Below are 19,640 nucleotides of genomic sequence, written 5' to 3'. Positions count from 1 at the left end.
GACATGAATCACAGTTAAATATTTATACAACTACCATCAGGTCTTCTAGCAGACTTTTTTTTTAAGATACACATCATTAATAAGCAGGTAGGAGCATCTTGCTCAGGGAGGTTGACGGATAGACTGCAGACCTTTCTGTGGAGGTTAATTATTTAAAGAGGCTACAAGGGGTTTGGAAAAATCCACGGCACTGGGTAGAAATACAGACTTAAATTCCAATCTATTGGAGCTTAATGTATGTGTCAACACTAGTTCCTGTATCTGATCCGAGTATATGGTCTAATAGTGAACAGTAGCATGTAAATACAGACAGAATGCCTCTAAAGAAAGGAGGATGTGTATTGGCTGAGAGGTAGCGGGTCCTACCGGGTGGGTGGATGGAGAGTGGGGGGCTGCAGGCCCTCATGGACACCGCCGGGCCACTGGCCGACCCGGCGCTGCTGCAGGGGGTCTTGATGGTGGCCGGCCTCTCCATGGCCCGGTCCTGCTGCCCCAGCAGATCGGCGTGCCTCTCGGCCTGCCGGTCCAGGTGGGCGTAGCTGAGGGTGTGGGTGTGTGTGATGGTGGTCGGCGGTCCCACCGTGTGCTTGGACAGAATGTGCATGGAGCCGCCGGAAGGGTTGGAGACGGAGTAGACCATGCTGGGAGGCATGGTCGCCATGGACACCACGCCGGTGTTGCCACTGGACAAGGCAGGGTAGATGGTGGTGACCGCCTGCCCCCCGGTGGCAGGGGTGGGGGGCTGTAGGGACGGGGCGGGGGCGAGCAGCGCTGGTTGACCTGGACGACAGCAACAAGATGAGAGCAAGTCCTTTCATTGAATCCAATATATATCCAATCAATAGATGCTATGGTTGGGGGATTTTCTTCAGGTAGAACGATACTAGTCGTTATAAATCTCGTCATCTTGCTTGTCACATTTATTCCTATTTATTGGAAAATTCTTAACTGCCACTTATCCAGGGTCGCTGTGGTCATCCGAGGCTAGAGGGATTGATCTAATGTCAGCAGCGGACTTGAGCACGAGGATAAAGACTAGGAGCTTGTGGCAGCTAGTGCCATTCTTTTTTCCCTCTTTCTTTTTACATGCGACAGTCCCCTGTGTGAGAACAACTGAAATCAGATTGAGGACATTCAGAGTAGAATAGGATTTAGGGTGGAAAAACTAGCTGTATTCTCTGACATATGCAACCTGCTGGATGGATGTTGCGATTGGCGGAGAATACAGGCAGAAATAATGAATGACCTTTAGGAAACAGTGAATTAGATTTGTTTAAGTTAAATTCCTCAATTGGTGCTAGATTCAATTCCAAACAAGAAGCCCTCTATGTCTCTATGGTCGACAGATGAGAAAACCCTAGGCTATATAAATGTAAATGAAAGCGAGGTATGTAGTGCTGCCTGATTTATGTCGTACTCCTCATCCTCATCTTAAAAATATATCGGCATACACGCAGAATATGGAGTAAAGTGAAACGTTTTTTTCAAAGTCACCCCATTTGAAGCAATCAATAAGACATATGATAGATTAGTAATTCCTCTTGGCTTGTAGGCCAAGCCTAGCCAATTAAGACAAAGATATGAATAGCAAGCTTATGCAGTTGAGAGACCATTGCTAGTCTTTACTCAAACATGCCTAGCAGCCTTATACTGGATTGTTGATGGGTTTCTTATGTTTGATAAAGAATGGTGAAAAAATGTGATTTGCAGACAGTTGCTTCCACCCTGTGGCAGAAGAGAGTGTAGCAGTTCATTGCACATTGGAAACAGACAGATGAGCTCTTACTTCCTTATCAAGGTTGCATTTGTTTGTTGATTGACCGTAAACTGCACCGTTTTCGGGTATCAACATACTCCCTCCAACCCCGATAGGTCCCCGTTAATACAGGAGACCTAAGAACCGCCTCCAGAGCACTGACCTGGCATCAGCGGCTGCACTGGGGGAGCGAGGGCGGTGAAGCCCAGCGTTGCTATGGTCGAAGGGACATATGCAGATCCGGCCGACGGCAGAGCCTGATGGCTGGGGGAGGAGCCCGTCGTCGTGGAGACTAAGGGCAAAGTGGAGGGGACCCCTGGAGTGGACTGCACATAGGTGATCCTACATTTATGATAGAGCGAGAGAGAGAAAAGGGGGAAGCAGAAGAGGACATTTGAGCAATGGTAAAAGTCAAACATCACAGCAGTTGCTCAGATCAGTTTCGTTACTCCGTGTATTATACCTGAATCAGATATTCCTTGTCCTCAACAACTCTTGTGTGCTTTATTATAATATGATGTAGATATAGTGTTAGAATTGGTATCTATCTAGGTTTCCTTAATGCAAAAGTAAGTGAAAGAACCTGAACGTCCATCCAAGTTTTTTAGCATTATTCATTGGAGTCAAACCTTCCACTCTCTGATTCTATGAGTCTCTGGCCAATAGAATCCAGAGAAACTAAAAAAAGCCAGGTACCATTTTGTAATGAAATGCAGCAAAACACAGATGAATTACAGAAACCCACCCTTAGCATCATAGAATGACCACGATTTTTACACCTATGCATAAACTGTTAAAAAGGTAGAAGTCTGAAAACAACCATATTAAAGTTAATTTAAGGGAGAACACACACACACAACAGCAGACGAAACAGGAGGGGAGTGGTGAACAAGACTCTGAAAAAATGGAAAGAGGAAGAGACAACAAACTGCTGCATGAGGGGTCAGAGGGCGGTGTGCATCAGAGGCAGCAGCCTCAGATGAGTGTCTTTCTCTCTGTCTGTCTGTCAGTCATGCGTAGGCGGGGGCAGGCAGAGGCAGCGGGCCGACGACAGCAGTATGACTAACGGTGAACCAGCGGCTCCAGAGCAGAGCTGAACCAATAGGACCAGTGATACACCACTGTGGTTTAAACCAGGCAGGCAGCGTCGGCCCCAACTCAGTCCTGAACAGACGTCGCTGTTCCAGGCTCCTACAGCCGGGGCCTATGGAGCTAGGCTCACACTACCATGAGCCGACACAGGGTCCGGTCCTGCTGGTGACGTTCCTGCTCAGGCGTGGTACTGTACCACAAATGACCATCTCTTTAATGAAGATCTATTTAAACCTGCATCGTGCGTCTTCTTCAGTCCACCCTCGCTCATTTATTTTTGGTCCAAATTATTTGAAATTGAAAATATTAAAATCCCAATCCACCCACACATCAGTCAACCCTGTTAATGCTCATTCTCTAACGTATAAAAGTCTTTAGAGTAGAATAAAACGTAAAATACAATTAGATAAACTGATGAAAGTGGAAGTGGATATTAATGTAAGTGGATATTAATCACAATAGAGGTGTGTGTGTGTGTAGGGGGGGGGGCACTACAGTAGGTGAATGCAGCTCAGAGTGGTCCCTTTAGTTGACCTTGTTGTGTTGATTTCCCCCTGCTTGGGGGTGGGCTCGGTGGGACCTTTCTCACGGCCGTTCACACAAACCGTTACCAGCCCTCTGTGAGCCGGGGTGTGTGCTTCCTGTTGGCCTGTGCTGACTGGACAGATGTAATGTGTGTGTCAGGGCTGGGCAAGCCGACGGGGATTCATATCAAGCTGTGCGTTTGTAAGGTTTAGTTTTGATTGAGCGTTAGAAAATATGAAAACATAGTAATGTGAATATGATGACTAAGAAAGCTGAGATATTGCATCTAATACTCTAGTACTAATATAATAGGATCAGCTGTATTCAATTAATATGATTACAGCTCAAGAATCAAATGAATGTCATCAAACAACGCATTAAAGATGGACAGTGGGAGAAAACAGCAAACTATCATCCACTTTTAATAAGAATTAAACCCTACGATTATGCCCCACGTGAAATTGTGCAGCCCCTACGTGTGTGTTTGTGTGTGTGTGTGTGTGTGTGTACGTGAGTGTGAGTGTGTGTGCGTGTGCGTGTGCCTGCATTGTTCCCCACCTGGTGGAGGCAGGTGGCAGCAGCAGCGTCTGCGAGGGAGCTGACCCAGAGGCCATGACGGCAGCTGTACCCAGCGTCCCGGGGAAGGGGCTGGCAGGATGCACCGCTCCGCCCTGGGGGAGCTGGGCCTGGACCACAGGCATGGGAGCGATCTGGATAATCTGGAACAAAGACCCGGAGATGGCGGTGAGCGATGGCAGCGCTCCATCGCTCGTCTAATGTGCATTTGGAATACGAACAGCGTGCCCAGAAAACTTTTAATGTTTGCCATGAATAAGTGAGTGTGTAATTAGCGTCTGTCCCAGCAGTGACATGCTCACTGACCTTGCTTCCTGCCTGAGCGCCGTTCTGGACAGGAAGGGGTGGGGCAACAATGGGGAACTGCTGGGAGGTGGCCGGCACAGTCCGCAGTGTTGCCATGGGAACCAGCATTTTGCCCTGGAGCCCCGGGGACTGGGTTTGCACTGAAGAAACAAAAGAACAATAAAAGAGAAGTCAGAGGAGCCCAAACATTTATAAGCTGAGGATGTATTTGATCATAATGCTCTACAAAGGTTATCACCTCTGGCTCCAGGGCTGATCAGTCCCACGCCTTGGCTGGTCGCGTAGCCGGCCAGAGCACCTGAACCATGTTGCTTCCCATTGGCCAAGGACACGTGTGTGGGCGGGGCAGTGGGTAGGTTGAAGACACTGGTTGGCTGGCTGACGTGCTGGGGCGAACTCTTGGCATTGGTAGGCAGGGTGGGAAGGATGTACTGCACCTGTGTGACGGCCTTGCCCCCGGGAGAGGTGAGGGAGGGGCCGGAGAGGAGGTGGGGCTGCAGCAGGGAGAGGGGCAGGGGCCCGTTGGTCTGGCTGTGCGGGGCTGCCAAGTGGCTCGTGGGAGGGGCCTGTTGTGGTGCTGCCTGGTGATGCTGGGGTGGGGAGATGAGCTGCACAGTGGGCTGAGCGGAAAACGCCCCTCCCAGCACCAGATTGGTCATGACCCCTCCAGGACCGACCGCTGCACCCACGGTGTGCGTTGAGGAGGGGGAGGAGTAGTACCCGCTGACCGCCGCCCCACTTCCTGCTCCGGAGCCAATCAGCAGCTGCTGCGGCTGCTGTTGCTGCAGATGTGGGGTCATGGACCTCCTGTCGTGCAGGGGGCCGGGGGAGGGGCCTAAATCACGGGGTTTGCTGGCGATGGGCACCGGCGAGCTGATCACCGGACGCACAACGTTGGTGACCACGGTGGAGGCCACCCTCACCGACCCCATGCCCACCATGGTGCTCAGGCCCAGGTGGCCGACCGTGGAGGCAGGGAGGCCCATGCCCGAGGTGCTGGATATGACCGAGTTACCAGAGGAGGAGAGCAGGAGAGGAGCGGACGTCATGCCGCCTCCCTCTCCTCCTCCTCTATATCCATCCTTACTCTCCCCATCTCCCGCCCTTCTCCGGCGGTCGGCGAGCCCCCCCGCCTCCGGCCGGCCCTCGTCGTGGCGTTTGGTTGCGGTGTAGGAGGAGAGGGAGACGCTCCTGCTGTGTGGCGTGGGTTGGAAGGAGGAGGAGCAGATGACCGGCGCAAACGCCCGCTGCGGAGAAGGAGAGACAAAAAGATCCAAATGAAATAAATAAAAAAAAAGGTTTTAACAACTCCATCTGGGCCCAATGAGGGATGAACCAACTCCTTATCCTCTCCTCGTGTGTTGTTTCTGGATGATCAAACAAACAACGAAACACGGAGGGCTGCTTCTGTGCGAGTACTTCAGACAGTATAGTATTTCACCTTGCGCTCCCCCTCGTCTTCTGAACCGTTGTCACTGTCGCTGTCGGTCACTCGCTCCTTACACTTGAGGTCGATGGAGCTGGTGGGATAGGGGTCCTCTGTAGGAAGGAATTGCAAGGGCGATGGTTACACAAGGGATTTGAATGGGAGCCTTTATTAGCCAATCACAATGGAGCACACAGTCCATGGCAGACAATATAAAAATAAGTGCACTCTAATTTATATTGGATTTCTTAAAAAGGGAACAGAAAGTCGGCAACCAGAGGAGCAGAGATTGGATTAGTTGAAATTCAATTTGTTGTGGATGTAATGCAGGGAGACTGTGCATAGAAGCACAGAAAATGACATTTTCTGTTTCTTATTGGTTCCCAAACATTGTGTGAAATATATTATCTCATTATTGCATCTAAATTAAAATGAGTCTGTTATTACTGTATATATGTACTTTTTTTCTATGGATGGATATACTTTGTATTGATCTTAATCAAAATTGTAATTGTCGACATTGGCCAAAGCTACAGCTGTAGAGATTAAGGCAACAGCTGTAGCAACCCATGACTAAGAACCATGGTGGAACATCAGTCCTTTTATCTCTGAGGTCACATTTTCACCTGCATATTGATGACCATTTCCAAGATCATGGTGGGTGACTTTTTTTATTGTTACTATTCTCCAAAGAAACTAAGAGACCACATGATTAAAATGATCGTATTTTGTTTATTAAAATGAAAAACTTAATAGTGACTGCACACGTCAAGTGACAATATAGACTTTGTATGCTGGACAAGTGGCCGGGAAGCGGCGGTGTTTTCTACATTATGACATCAAATCTTTTTTTAGGACACTCGGAGATGCTCAATGTATTTATTTATAACCCGGCACAAGTAAGGGGCGGGCAGACACACAGCCTTCTGGGAGTCCTGCTCTCCACTCTAACGGGCACTGTGTATAGCTACAACTTCTCACCAATGACATCGTCATCGCCCTCCTCTTCACAGATGACCATGCGCTCTTCGTCGCTGGTCATGTCCTCGCTAACTCCCCGCTGGGCCCGGGACTGAGGCGGGGGCCGGCCCGAGAATTGTCCCGCTCCGTCGCCACACATCTGAAGGAAGGTAGAGTCTGTCTGTAGCAGGGCCACTCATGAACCACCACAAAGAACAACAACAGGGATGCACGGGTTTATCGGCCAGACGGGAAAGCCTGATGTTCACGCTATCTGGACATCGGCAAATATGATGACATTCAAAAGTGGCTGTGGCCAATGTTTATCTGCCGTGTCGCATACATTTAGAATTATATATTTCAGTAAGGTTATATTAACAAAACCGAAAAAGCAACGGTATCGGCCAATTTTTTTTTTTTCTTCGCCCCACAATTTCACAATCACTCAAAAATACTTAAATTAATTGTATTACTCCTGTGTGTAGAAGTTCATAAAACATTGCGGTTGGTTTTAATATTTTCAAAGTACAATGAAGCTTAGTTAATGTACTGCTATGTGAAGAGAAACGTTTTTAGAGAAAGGACTGACAAAACCAAAAAGCCAGCCCTTTTTGCAATCATTAAGCCCCTGAAAGACAAACCTATGTATTTTGCTGCATCACTAACAGTGTGAATAGTGATGAGTTCCCCCAGCCCTGTTGTACCTGCGCCAGCTCAGCCAGTGCCTGTGTGTTGCCCCTCTCTCCCCGCTCCAGGCTGTGCATGGCACTCTGTGAGAAGGCTCGGGGGCGGGTCAGCTGGCCCACGTGACCTTCTCCTGCGCTCCGCTCGGACACGCCCACCAGACCCGCCCCTGCCCCTTTCAGCTCCACTGAATGAGGCTCTATAACCAGGCACAGAGGAACAGTTTGATAAAACACTGTGGGAAACCGGGGCAAAGTATGGATGCCTCTAGATAGTGTGAGAGCATTCTGTGTACGCATGTGTATTAGGGGTGTAACGGTACACTGAAGTCACGGTTCCGTTCATACCTCGGTTCAGAGATCACGGTTCGGTACGAGTTCGGTACAATGGAAATAAAAAACAAAAATGCAGAAGAAATTCTTTTTTTATTGTCTCTGGTTGTACCACCTAGTGTCATACAGTCTCTCCCCTGAGCTAGCTGCAACAGCCTGAATTGTGTAATCTAAGATGTAAACAGTAAACAATAAGTACCCCACATAACCTCCAGACTCCATCCGTAACTTGTAAACAAAATAAGAAAGAAATAAGAAAATTTAGCATGTCTTATTTATGAAAGGGCAAAGTACACAGAATTTGTGCATTTCCCCCGGAGGGTACGGGTCGGATCGGGGCGGCTTGGTGAAGTAGTGAAGGTGCATTTCGGTGCAGCTCAGTTACGGCTCGCGTTTCCACCGACGACAGTACCATTTTGGTAGGGGGGGGTTAGCATTGTGACCTCATAGCAGCCTGACACAGTGTAGCGTGCTAATAAAACCAAGGAAAAAGAAGAACGCGCACAATGAACAAAGATCAACAATGTAGGACGTCCAAGAAGGACGGCAAACTTTTGTGCGACATTTCTGCAATAAGCGAAGCTTTCGCCGTTGTCCAGAAATACCTTGCGGATAATGTGTTTGTTTATTATCCCCCTGTCTCACGGAAGTGCTATTCTGTCGACCAATCAACTTGTGTAGCTCGAACTTGCCGGCACCCTTTCAGGCGTCTCAGTTGTCCCAGAAGATCGCGTATCAAACATTAGTTCGGCATAGGGCTGGGCGATATGGGCCAAAAATGAATATCTCGATATTTTTTTACTATATCTCGATACACGATATATATCTCGATATGTTTTGAATCTCCTCTCGAGCACATCATCAATGCTCGATTCAACCATGTCTGGCATAATGTTACGTCAGTAATAATTCTAGTATTCCTGAAATATAAGTCTGCATGTAGATTACATGAAACAACATATTGTTTAAACTCATCAGTGCTTTGTATTGGAACAATTTAGAACTTGCACATAAGAAAAGGAAAATCACAGCAAGTTAGATTTACCAACACAGCATTTATTCAAACCGTTAATTATTTATGAACTGTTTGCATAATAATTATTCTATATACACTGCCAGACGACGGATCCAATGCTATTCTTTTTCAAAACCAAATCTTCAGTTTCCATCCTTTTTTCTCTCACGCTGTTCTCACTCACCGGTCGGAGGTACACACACCTACAGCAGCGCGCCTTCCAGACTACGTCACACACGCGCGTCCATGAGAATCTCGTGGACTCGCAATGGGCGGGGGGAGTGAGTGTGTTTAGAGAGCCACCGGAAATAGCGAGAGAAGGGAACGCTGTGCGTTAAACAAACCCCGAGAAGCCCAATCCCTATGAGAGCTCCCCACGCTACGGCCATCAGGAGGCACACAGAGCTTTTGGCCGTGATATTATATAAACAATTATATTATATTATTATATATAGAGCTCCGGGAGTCGCAAACGGCAACAATCACTTTCTCCTCCGTGCTGCAGTTCACCCCGGACTGCACTGCACCGAGTTTGACGGTTGAACGCTGGTTGGCTGTTACGTTACACATGTCACTCAGTGGCCACGCTGTTGAACGCTGATTGGCAGATACGCGTCTCTACGTTCACTTTGTATGAGATCTTGTCGCCCCGTCGCGTGAAAGCACAACGAGTATGCCGGCGGCGGCAAAAAGAAACATTGCGTGCCAATTTATATTCGATGTTCGCGATAGGGGCATTTTATACATCCCCTGGAGAACATCTCGCGATACATCGCATATATTCGATATATCGCCCAGCCCTAGTTCGGCATTACATTAATTCGAACGCCAGTTTTATTTCATTTCATACCGTGTATTCTCCGTGTAAATCCATGCGAACCGTGACGTCCTTACCGATTCAATACGAATCCATGTATCGTTGCACCCCTAGTGTGCATGTGTATGTGTATGGAGGATTGTGGGTGAGACTGACCTGTGGTCTCAGACATGGACCTCTCTCTGGCGTCCTTACCGCTAGGGATGCCGCGGCCCTCAGAGCTGGACTTCTTCCTGTCTTTGTTGCACCACTTCCAGTCTGGATGGGCCTTGAAATGGGCCTCTTTCACCTGGGAACGGGCCGTTTGGGTAAATGCCGCTTTAGAAAAGACAGGATATTCTGAACCTGCTATCAGGGGAGGCAGGATAGTCTAGTGTGGGGACAGAACAGTCTCCAGTCTGCTAAATGCCTATATATATTACTAGTAATACTGCTGATTGGCTCTGTATGTTTTGGATGCGCATCTGTGCCTGCGTACCTGGAAGGCCAGGTCGTGGTACTTCTGCTTCTCTTTGGGCCCCAGCGCGTACCACCACTCCCCTAGGATCTTGCTGACGGTGCGGTTGTCCTGGTTGGGGTGCCGCTGGTGCACCAGCGCCCGGTGACGCTTGCTGAAGATCATGAAGGCATTCATGGGCCGCCGTATGTGGTCCTTCTCCCTCTGAGAGGATAGAGAGCATTGTGTAGTGCTTAGGGTGTTTGACTCCCAGCCGAAAATGTATCTGGGTTTAAACCCAATGTCCACAGTCTACATGTAGTCTTCCTTGAGCAATGCCCAAACCCTGAAATATGCCTAAAATGTATTAACCTCTTAAGCTCCAGCCTATTTTTTATTTCCTAATTAATCTAATTAATATGCTTGGTGTTTGAGTTGTGTTTAGCAGAGTTTCTCATGTTTAATTTGATATGACTATTTCTACATAATACGGGCAGTGTTGTATGCCTTCAAGTTTAAGATACATTACAAGTAAGTAATTAATTAATGAGCCGGTGTTCATTAATAACACGTTTCGTAATAGATTAACTGTAAATTGCTTCAGATAAAAGTGTCTGTAAAATGATTAAATAGTCAATTCTCCACACAAAACCAAGCCTACACATTGGTTTACTAGTGTAGTGATGAGAAGTGTAGATGTGGAGTCCGGGGCGTACCTTCCCAGGACTGCTCTTGTCCCCGTCTTTGGGCAGCGCGCTGAGGGACTGAGTGCGTCTCTTCACCGGTACAGCCAAAAGGGGCGGGTCTGGCAGGACTCCCGGGAGGAACCTGGAAGAGGGAGAAAATACATTACACAAGACACTGAAGATCATTACACAAAAATAACTGGTTGACAACTAAACGCATTAACCACGTACAACCATGGAGCCCCAGATACTGAATGTTCTGCTTGCTCCTTCTGGATGTTAATATTCGCCTTTTTCCATTTTGATATATGCCAGAACTACCGGTTAGTCTACGGCTCAGGGCCCTGGCAGTTGGTTCCTTGTGAAACACAGATCAGCAGATTGAGCAGCGCCTCCAAGTCAATAACTGGCAGCCTGACCACTGCCTTTCATATTGTCATAAAGAGAAGGAATGCTTTAGTTCCCGTTATCGCCGCTCTAGCCGTAAGCTACGCTGCCAAATTTAGAACAAGCCTACAAAAATATCCCACACATTTTCCTTTTTTCAAAATAAATATCTATCAAAGTCTGATGTTGAGCAACCCACAACTTCTCTAACACACCGACACCAACGAAGAGGAACTGAACAATGGAAAACCGTGAAACTTTGCGAACATAACAGTGGTCTCAGGCATGTCTAATACACTTCAAATACAACAGTAGGTTTGGCTTACGGGTCATCCACGTCACTTTCGGTCTCGCTGTCGGGCCGCTCCGCCTCCTTCTCCCTCTCTGGAGCTGGCTCGTCCACCGAGGGGAGAGGCCGCGACTGGGGACCCCTCTCCACGGTCATGGGTACCTCCGCAGGCTCCTGTAACACCACCGGCATCCCTTGGCATTCTGAGGTAAATCACATGTTTTTGGCATAGAGCATTGGTAACGATCAATGGGAAACACACAAAAACGCATTCCATCTTTAAAAATCATGAAGACAACTGGTGTAAAACAATTGGAACAGTAAAAAAATTTGTTCACCTGACTTTAGACTTGCTGCTTGAGGGTGATTGATTGGTTGTTGGCCCTCTCCTGACTGAGCAAACGCATCTGATTGGGTTGGTGCCAGGAAAGGGACCAATGAATGCCAGGGGAACACAGGAACAGACCGTGGCTCCACATTGGTCCACACTGTAGAGACAGGATTTTTCAATATAAATGCAATGCCTAGCAATATTTGACATGGTGCTATCTTGGGAAAATAAATAAATAATGAATACGATAAATTGTAAACACATAAATACGGTTACACTGACCAAACATGCTCAATCCTTGACGCAGATATTGAGGATTCTCTGAAGAAAACATGGTCGAAGCAAAGTCTTGCTGCTGCTTATAATAAAAAAAGATGTCCCTTCTTGGAAGGGATGATACTTCAACGAAAAGTTTGATCTGATTCTGAGAAAATACTAAGTGGACCGTGGTTGATGCATCAGCTGTTTTCCCTTCAGTTTGCGATCATCATTCACATTATTCACTGCATTATTCCAGTTGTTTGTCGAAGTGCAGTCGTTATTTATAGTTGGACATCACTACGATTTTATGACGCAGGGATTCCATCTCTTTCCTTCTCGGAGAACACCGCAGTTTGATAATTCGAACAGAATAATCAAATATCCATGGGCAAATGTACTACAAAATGATTACATTTGTATATTGAGCTAAATTAAAACGGAATTGATTAGACAAACTAGAAAATGACTGATCAAGGTAAGATTCCGCCTTGGTCTAATTACCCCCGATGCCCTCTCACTGTTTGTTTACATCGGCGCATTAGAATGGCGCCGAATTGGTTAACAAGGCCTCGCTCTCGTCCCCGGCCTGGATTAAAACACGGATCCGTAAACTACGCATCTATCTTTGGAGACACGTTAGATCTGTAGATCAATGAAACCGGTGCTGTGATTACGTGATCTCAGAAGATCATAACACACTAAAACAACCCCCCTGTGGAATAATCTAGTTCAAAAGGCAGACGTAGCAGGACAACCGTGACTATCGAGCTAGTGAGGCAATAGGCAGATGTTGGCTATGATTGACATATGTCGCTAACTGAGACACATTGAGGACTTCATGTCCGAGAGGGCTCTGCTAATATAACACCGGGGTCTGTCAGTGTTGGTTCACATAATTCCCACCGGCCAGTTTAGCTGCCCCTTGCATCAACCAGAGCTCCCAGTATACAGGTCCAGACCCTCGGGAACGCCCCTGGTCCTGCACCCTTCGCTCACAAACAGCCAAAAGAAACGCAACTGTTCTCATGTTCTCCACACCGACAATTATTCACGTGTATTCAGCACACACAACGTGTCTGTTTAAAAGAGAACAGCCTTTCTTAATCAAATCGCCAAACAAATACATATGCCATTTACGGTGGTTTCCATCCCTGACATGAAATGTGCACACCTGCCTGTACCGACACACTAGTGATCAACACCACGTTAACTTAAGGGCAGAGATGCGGGTATCACGTCTGTTGTTAAATTAGGTACATCCACTACCTAAACCGTCAAACGATGACTACAAATCTGTCAAGGATCGTCCATAAGGTGTCCACTATTACGAGCTAAACTCGGGCTAGGCAGCCTCACGTTAGCTAGCCCCTGATGGACTACAACGCGGAGCAGCAGCGACGATGATGGATCCCCTCGGCTCCGGTCCGCGGAGAGGAGATATCAAGTCTGCTTCATCCAACTCCGCTCCAGTTGTCAACGAGGACAATAAACAAAACGCCCAACCGGAGCTGTTTGAAGCGGATTTCAACCCCGAATGATTGGCTTCTAATACTCAGTGATTAAAAGCAACAGCAGCAGCAGCGAGCGGCTCGTGAGGTCCGTCTGCAGCAGGTTAGCTCGAGCCACTCCGGGCTGCGTCCTCCTCCCTCTACGAGGCAGCGCGCACCATCAGCCTCGATTAGTTCTCGTGGTGGAGGCCTTTTCGCGTGGAAATGTCCTCGTTTAACATCTTCGGAGAAAGGCTCAAGTTTACCGAGTTGTTTTTTTCCCTTTTGAAAACCTAAGCCCTTCCTTTCTTTTTTTCCCTCCCTCTTCCTCCTGTTGTAAACTAGGCTGCTTGCCCCCCTTCCAAGTCTGTCAACCTCGCCCAACCGTGTCCCGCCCCTTTCGGTGGATTTAGGCATCAGCATTGGCCGAAGCAACAACCAGTCATCGGAGTGCCAGGGTTACTGATTGGGTAGAGTATGCAGAGGAATGTCAGTCATATGCAAATGTTCTAATCTTGATAGTCAGCGTAACAGCAAAAGCAGAAACACAAGGCATCATTAAATGACAAACACCATTTTGTGTGCCTTGTAAATTGTCTTTTTACTATACGTACTTCTTAAAGTATGCTGTCACTTATCAACTGGTAAAAAGTTCGTAGTATAACTACATGGCTGTATGAACACGCGAATCAAACGCCGGCGGTCAGATGTAGGGCAACCAATGACCTGACAAGTTACACGAAGTCCCTCCCTTGGGACGGGCAACAGCCATGGGGCCAAGATCCAGGTGTAGTACTCAAAATAGCCATCTTATGAAGGGGGCGCACTTAAGCTTACATGGTGGTTACGTATATTCTTCTGTAACAAACTCGGCAATTGAATGTTGGCTATAGGGTTTTTGTGAGTGACTATCTTTGGCTACTTTCTCTAAGGGATGGATGGACCCTGTAATTTAATGGAAGTTTGAGTAAACTCGAAATGGCTTTTAGTTAAGAATCTGAAAAAAAGATTGTGAATGTGTCCTCTCTTTTGATCACTCCCCCCCTGAGTTGCTCCTAAACTGTGAGTGAGAGAGTAAGTAATGCCACTTGCTTTAGGTCAGTAAATCCAATTATTCTTAATAATGCTACTCTCCCATCACCGGATGTCACCACTACCACATATGCAATTTGTATTGAGACCCGCCAGAAACTAGACAAAAGAGAAATGAGAGCAGGCAAGGGAGGCTGTCTTGAAAGAGAAGGAAAATGGGTGGAACGGGATAAGAGGAGAGGACCAGAGGGTAAAAATAGAACGAGAGTCATTCTGTGATTCAGAAGAGGGAGGGACGGGGATGGGGGTGGACGGAGAGAAAACAACTTGTGAAAACAGAACTTCTCTTATGTGACCATGGTAGCGATGTCAACTGAAACAACGGATAGTAAAGACATTTAAGGTTGGACAGAAAACCGCCCCTATACCTGCCACAGCTGGTATCTTGCTGGACATTGTGTGTGTGCGTGCGTGCGTGCATGTGTGTTGTTGTCGCAACATATCCTGCACCAGAACTCTCTCCACTGTCAATCCATGAGGCACAGAACTGGGAGGGGTAACCACCGTGGCCCCCAGCGGCTCTTAGGGAGTTGGGACACTGGCCAATAAGGTCACAGCAGGTTCCTCTGGCAGATGTGGTCCTAGTAAAGGGCCTCTTAACCCCTCAGTCCCATAAACCATCACCTTGGGTGTAGTATTTGCAGAGAATAACTGACGAGGAAATTGACATTATGATAGCAAATGGTTAGTAGGAAATCGTAAATATAGTAAGTTAAAATACGCATATTTCTAAGTGATTGTGATATTCTACAGTCATTGTCAGGCTGTATTCTACCGTGCACCCCCTCATCCCCACCCACACATACACACACCCACATAGCAACTCCTCTGCCATCCTAGCTCTCTCTTTGTTGGCATGATATTGACATGAGTGAGTTTCCACTGGAACCATGCAGAAGTGAGAAGAGCTGTAAATGATATTTCTTGATCATCTAGACTCTAGAGTTAAAGAAAAGACCACAGTGTATATGATCGAGAGAGGGTTGTCCCACACAGAATGGCCCAGTAACGCAGAATGGTAAAAAACTTTTTTAATTGTTTTCAAAGTCCATATATCGTTCCAAAACTGCTCAGTCTTGAAGTACAACCTAATGCCATCCATTATCTTTCTATAACAAGCTTACAAAATGGATGCTTCCTTTATTCTTTTTCCTATCTTCAATGTCCTATATCCTTTTCTTTGTCATATGTACTTAATAATATCTACTTAATCCAATGGAATATATCCTGTGTGCTATATCCTGTGTGCTATACCCTGTGTTCCATATCCTTTTTGCTATGTCATATGTGATATGTCCTATGTGCCATGTCCTATTTGCTATGTCATGTGATATGGCCTATGCACTTTATCATAAGCATATAACATATGTGCAATTTAATAAGTGAAAGGTAATTTACACTATAACTATAACTACGTCCTACATCCTATAGTCTATATCTCATTTTCTATGTTGTATGATATGTCTTGTATTCTATATCCTATGTGATATATCCTATGTTATATATCCTATGTTATAAAGCCTATGTGATATATCCAATGTTCTAAATCCTATATTATATATCCTATGCGACATATCCTATGTTATACATCCTATGTGATATATTGTATGTTATATATCCTATCAGAGAAAATCCTATGTTATATATCCTGTGGGATAAATCGGATGTTCTGTTTCCTGGGATATGACCTTTGCACTATAACCTATGTTCTATATTAGCTAAATCAATGATCTGTATCCTATGAGGGATGTCCTACTTGCTATGTAGATTGTTCTGTGATGTTACCTAATGCATTATGGTGACCCCTTTCAGCCTGTGCTGGGCGGATTGGGAGGGAGCAGATATGTTGGATGAGCGATGGCTGTGATCATCCGAGAGCTTAACCCTTGAACATATCACACAAGCCCCTCATAATAGAGTTCATTGGCTAAATTATTGTTATCAGCCATAGTAGTTTGAGGTTTATAGGTTAGGTATGTAAATTACCGGAGTTGAGCTATATCTTACCTTTTACCTATATCATATAACAAAAATGTAGACAAGAAATGTTTAAACACTTCACTTGACAAATAATTTATGGTAATAGAAAAAAATCTGTTTAAACCGGTTTAGGCAGATTAACAACGAGGCAAACTTGCTATAGTTATGCATTCTTAAGTCAATGTTTATTGCAGAGGTTGAGAGAGAGATCCCGGAGACTATATGGCGTTCCTTCTAAGTAGCAAACCAACCACCACGATACGGGTAGGTGTTCGAGGTATTATATTGGCTGCTTTGCAGTCATGGATGAGTCTTAAATGCCCCCTGCCAAAACTTTTGTTCCACCTTTATGCTCCCGTGTCGACGCTACACCTGCAGAGCGGAGCCCCTCTCTCCTCCTCTCCACCGCCACTGCGGCGGCGCCTCTGCTCTGTCGCTCTCCCAGCCATCCAACACTCGCTCCGTCCAATTATAACCATCTACCATCCTTCGTAGTTACTATGGCAACAATCCTGTCGGGCAAAGGGTCCCCGAGTAACCTGTGGCAACCAATGACCATTAGGTCTATCTCCCTTCAACCGGTCACAACCGAGCAACCATGGGTGTCACGTTTTTTCAGATGGAATCCCATTCAACTGCCATTGAATGCGACCTTAAAGAACAGGTCTATGAGCATCAAAACTTTACCTCCTCAAAACCAATCCTCCCCATTCCCCTTCTCTGCGTGTTTATTACCCATGTAAAATAATAATTTCTGGATCTGGTGAAATCTCTCCCCTGCTCATTCGCTATTTAAACGATGTTGCATGTCATTGGATTTAAAAAGGCGCGAGCAAACACATTGAGGATATGAGCAGACTCCTTGGCTACCAGAGGCAGAGCAACCTTTTCTTCCCTAGCCACAAACCTGAACCAATGAGGAGGGCGTACGTAACGGTGCCTTCAGACCAGTGTGTGGACGGCTGTGTCTCTGAGCTGCTGCGAGCTGCCGATGTAATGTGTGATTTCTACCATCTGGTGGCACTGCAAGCTCAGAGATAAATGAACCAGTGAGTGGCAAGAGGGAAAGAGGATTGGGATGAGGGGAGAAGGAGAAAAAAAGCCCACCGCAAAGTCTCGTGCAAACTCACTTTCATACATGACCAGGGTCGGGGGATGAAACTAAACGGCACACTTTTAGGATGAATAAACGGGAACTAACTTAGCCTACGGGTAAACAACACCGATGGTATCAATCTGCACCCAAGTCTAGGAGGCGGTGAGCCTTATCTCTGCAGACTCATGTTGATGTTTTCCTTCCCAAGTGTAGAACACAATGAATTGAGAATGAGCATTTTGCATGGGGGCCTTTGGTTAAACGTTCAAGGCCATGGCCACACCGAACTGAGCGAGGAGTGATCCAGATGTGGCTGTTGCCGTGGCCTACACATCACTCCCCGATATGCACGGCTTTGAGCGTTACGTAAAGGGAAGGAGGGGAGGGAGGGATAGAGGGAGGGAGGGAGGGAGGGAGGGAGGGAGGGAGGGAGGGGAATGTTATTCCCGGGTATCCGTATCCGGGTAGACCAGAGAGAGCGAGAGGGGGAGTGAGCAGGACTGGAGGGTGGGGGGGGGGGATGCGCCGGTGGGGGATGGCAGTGGGAGAGCGGGCGAGGGGGTGGTGGTGGGGGGATGTTGGTAACGCACCACTGCAGTGCGATGGAGCAAAGGGTTAACACGCACAATTTGTCGTGAGTCTGTTTTGAGACAATTTTCGAGAAAAAAAAATGGAGGTATACAGAGAGATCAAAAGAGATGGGTCATGGAGCACAAAGTCACACGGTGAGGAGAGCGCGCACGTGTCCATGAGCGTGACCGCTTTTATGTGTGCGTGTGTGACGCTGTGTCAAGTTCATTTTTACATGCTTTTCTGCATGCACATCAATGTTACCATGTTAAAAAAAAAAGTATTTCACCAAACAAAAATTCACGGTCACTGAAATAAGAGATTTTGGAGCAAACAAAACATCGTCATGATTATATTCTGCAAAACAAACGGACCGCACACACAGGAGGCTGAGCGACACGGAGTCACACAATGAATGCCTTGCTCCACGACGGAAAGTCTCTGGTGCCATCATGATGTGGTCATGATAACTGGGCTTTTCTATTTCTCTTTACTTTAACTCATTTATTTACTGCCCACTCATTCTGGGATTTCGGAGCACAGACAAGATCTATGGATCCTGCCTAAAGTAGCCCACAGTCCCCCTCATCTCCCTGATCTCAGAGTCGGGCGAGAACATTTCTTCTGGAAAGTTCCCTCGTGAAATAAACAAAGTCTGTCACGATGAGGTAGAACTGTAATTAGAACTTGCAAGAATAACATAAATATGTGAATAATTGAATTTAAAACTGAAAAAAAGGTGTTATTCTTCACTTATGCACAATAAGTTCCCCTTGTTTTAAGTTGCAAATGAACAGAAGCCCCTTGACGGCCATGCACACGCACACACACACACAAAAACGCACATACACACACACACACAAACACCCATGCAAAAACACACCCACACACCCACACACACACATAGCGGCATACACACACACATACACGCACACGCACACGCACACAAACACCCAACCCCACACACATCCACTCCCCCCCCCCCCCCCCCCCCCACACAAACACACAGCACAACAGTTTCTTCTGAGAATATTCGGTTACGCGCGTGTTATTTGGATGTGTGCTGTTTGCTTTGTTACCATGGCAACAGTCATTTGGCTCACACGTCATATCCGGTTCTTGATGACACTCGATCGTTCATCTTGTCGCTAACACCTTATTCAACCTACCCTAATACAACAGAGACAATACACAATGTAGTACAACACATTTCAAATTCATACTCGCCCTAGTACAACACATACACACTCTAGTACACGTACTCCAGTGCATCCTAAACACCAGACAAACACACTGTATAGTACAACGCACTCTAGTCCACCACAGACAGAACACCCTAGTGTGCCTAATACACATGTGAGAGTACAACACATGAATACACGCTCTAGTACTAGTACATCCTACCCCAACTATCCTAGTGCACATTATACACGCTCTATAGAACAACACATAAATCCAAGGTCCAGCCAATCATGCGCCACATATCCAAGCGTGCATTATACAAAAAACACACACTCCAGTATGTGTCACGCAATT

General features: G+C 46.6%; 1 protein-coding gene across 3 annotated transcripts in view; it reads right to left on the bottom strand.

Moving 5' to 3' along the window:
* The window catches only part of cicb (capicua transcriptional repressor b), a 42,028-nt gene that overhangs the window by 4,805 nt on the left and 17,583 nt on the right, over nt 1-19,640 (bottom strand). For 2 of the 3 annotated variants that reach the window (XM_060064121.1, XM_060064122.1), the window contains exons 3-15: nt 11,626-11,775; nt 11,325-11,490; nt 10,642-10,753; nt 9,968-10,150; nt 9,646-9,778; nt 7,346-7,524; nt 6,663-6,801; nt 5,697-5,794; nt 4,494-5,502; nt 4,256-4,395; nt 3,932-4,092; nt 1,920-2,098; nt 367-780 (exon numbers count right to left, since the gene is read on the bottom strand). In XM_060064121.1, the coding sequence (XP_059920104.1) occupies nt 367-780; nt 1,920-2,098; nt 3,932-4,092; nt 4,256-4,395; nt 4,494-5,502; nt 5,697-5,794; nt 6,663-6,801; nt 7,346-7,524; nt 9,646-9,778; nt 9,968-10,150; nt 10,642-10,753; nt 11,325-11,490; nt 11,626-11,775 (3,063 nt within the window). The remainder of the gene's footprint in view (nt 1-366; nt 781-1,919; nt 2,099-3,931; nt 4,093-4,255; nt 4,396-4,493; nt 5,503-5,696; nt 5,795-6,662; nt 6,802-7,345; nt 7,525-9,645; nt 9,779-9,967; nt 10,151-10,641; nt 10,754-11,324; nt 11,491-11,625; nt 11,776-19,640) is intronic. The other variant, XM_060064124.1, reaches the window with a different exon arrangement.

This window comes from Gadus macrocephalus, chromosome 11 (genome assembly GCF_031168955.1).
Source record: "Gadus macrocephalus chromosome 11, ASM3116895v1".
NCBI classification, from domain to species: Eukaryota; Metazoa; Chordata; class Actinopteri; order Gadiformes; family Gadidae; genus Gadus; species Gadus macrocephalus.
Note: the sequence above shows the minus strand (reverse complement) of the source record. Positions and strands in the feature narration are given on the sequence as shown.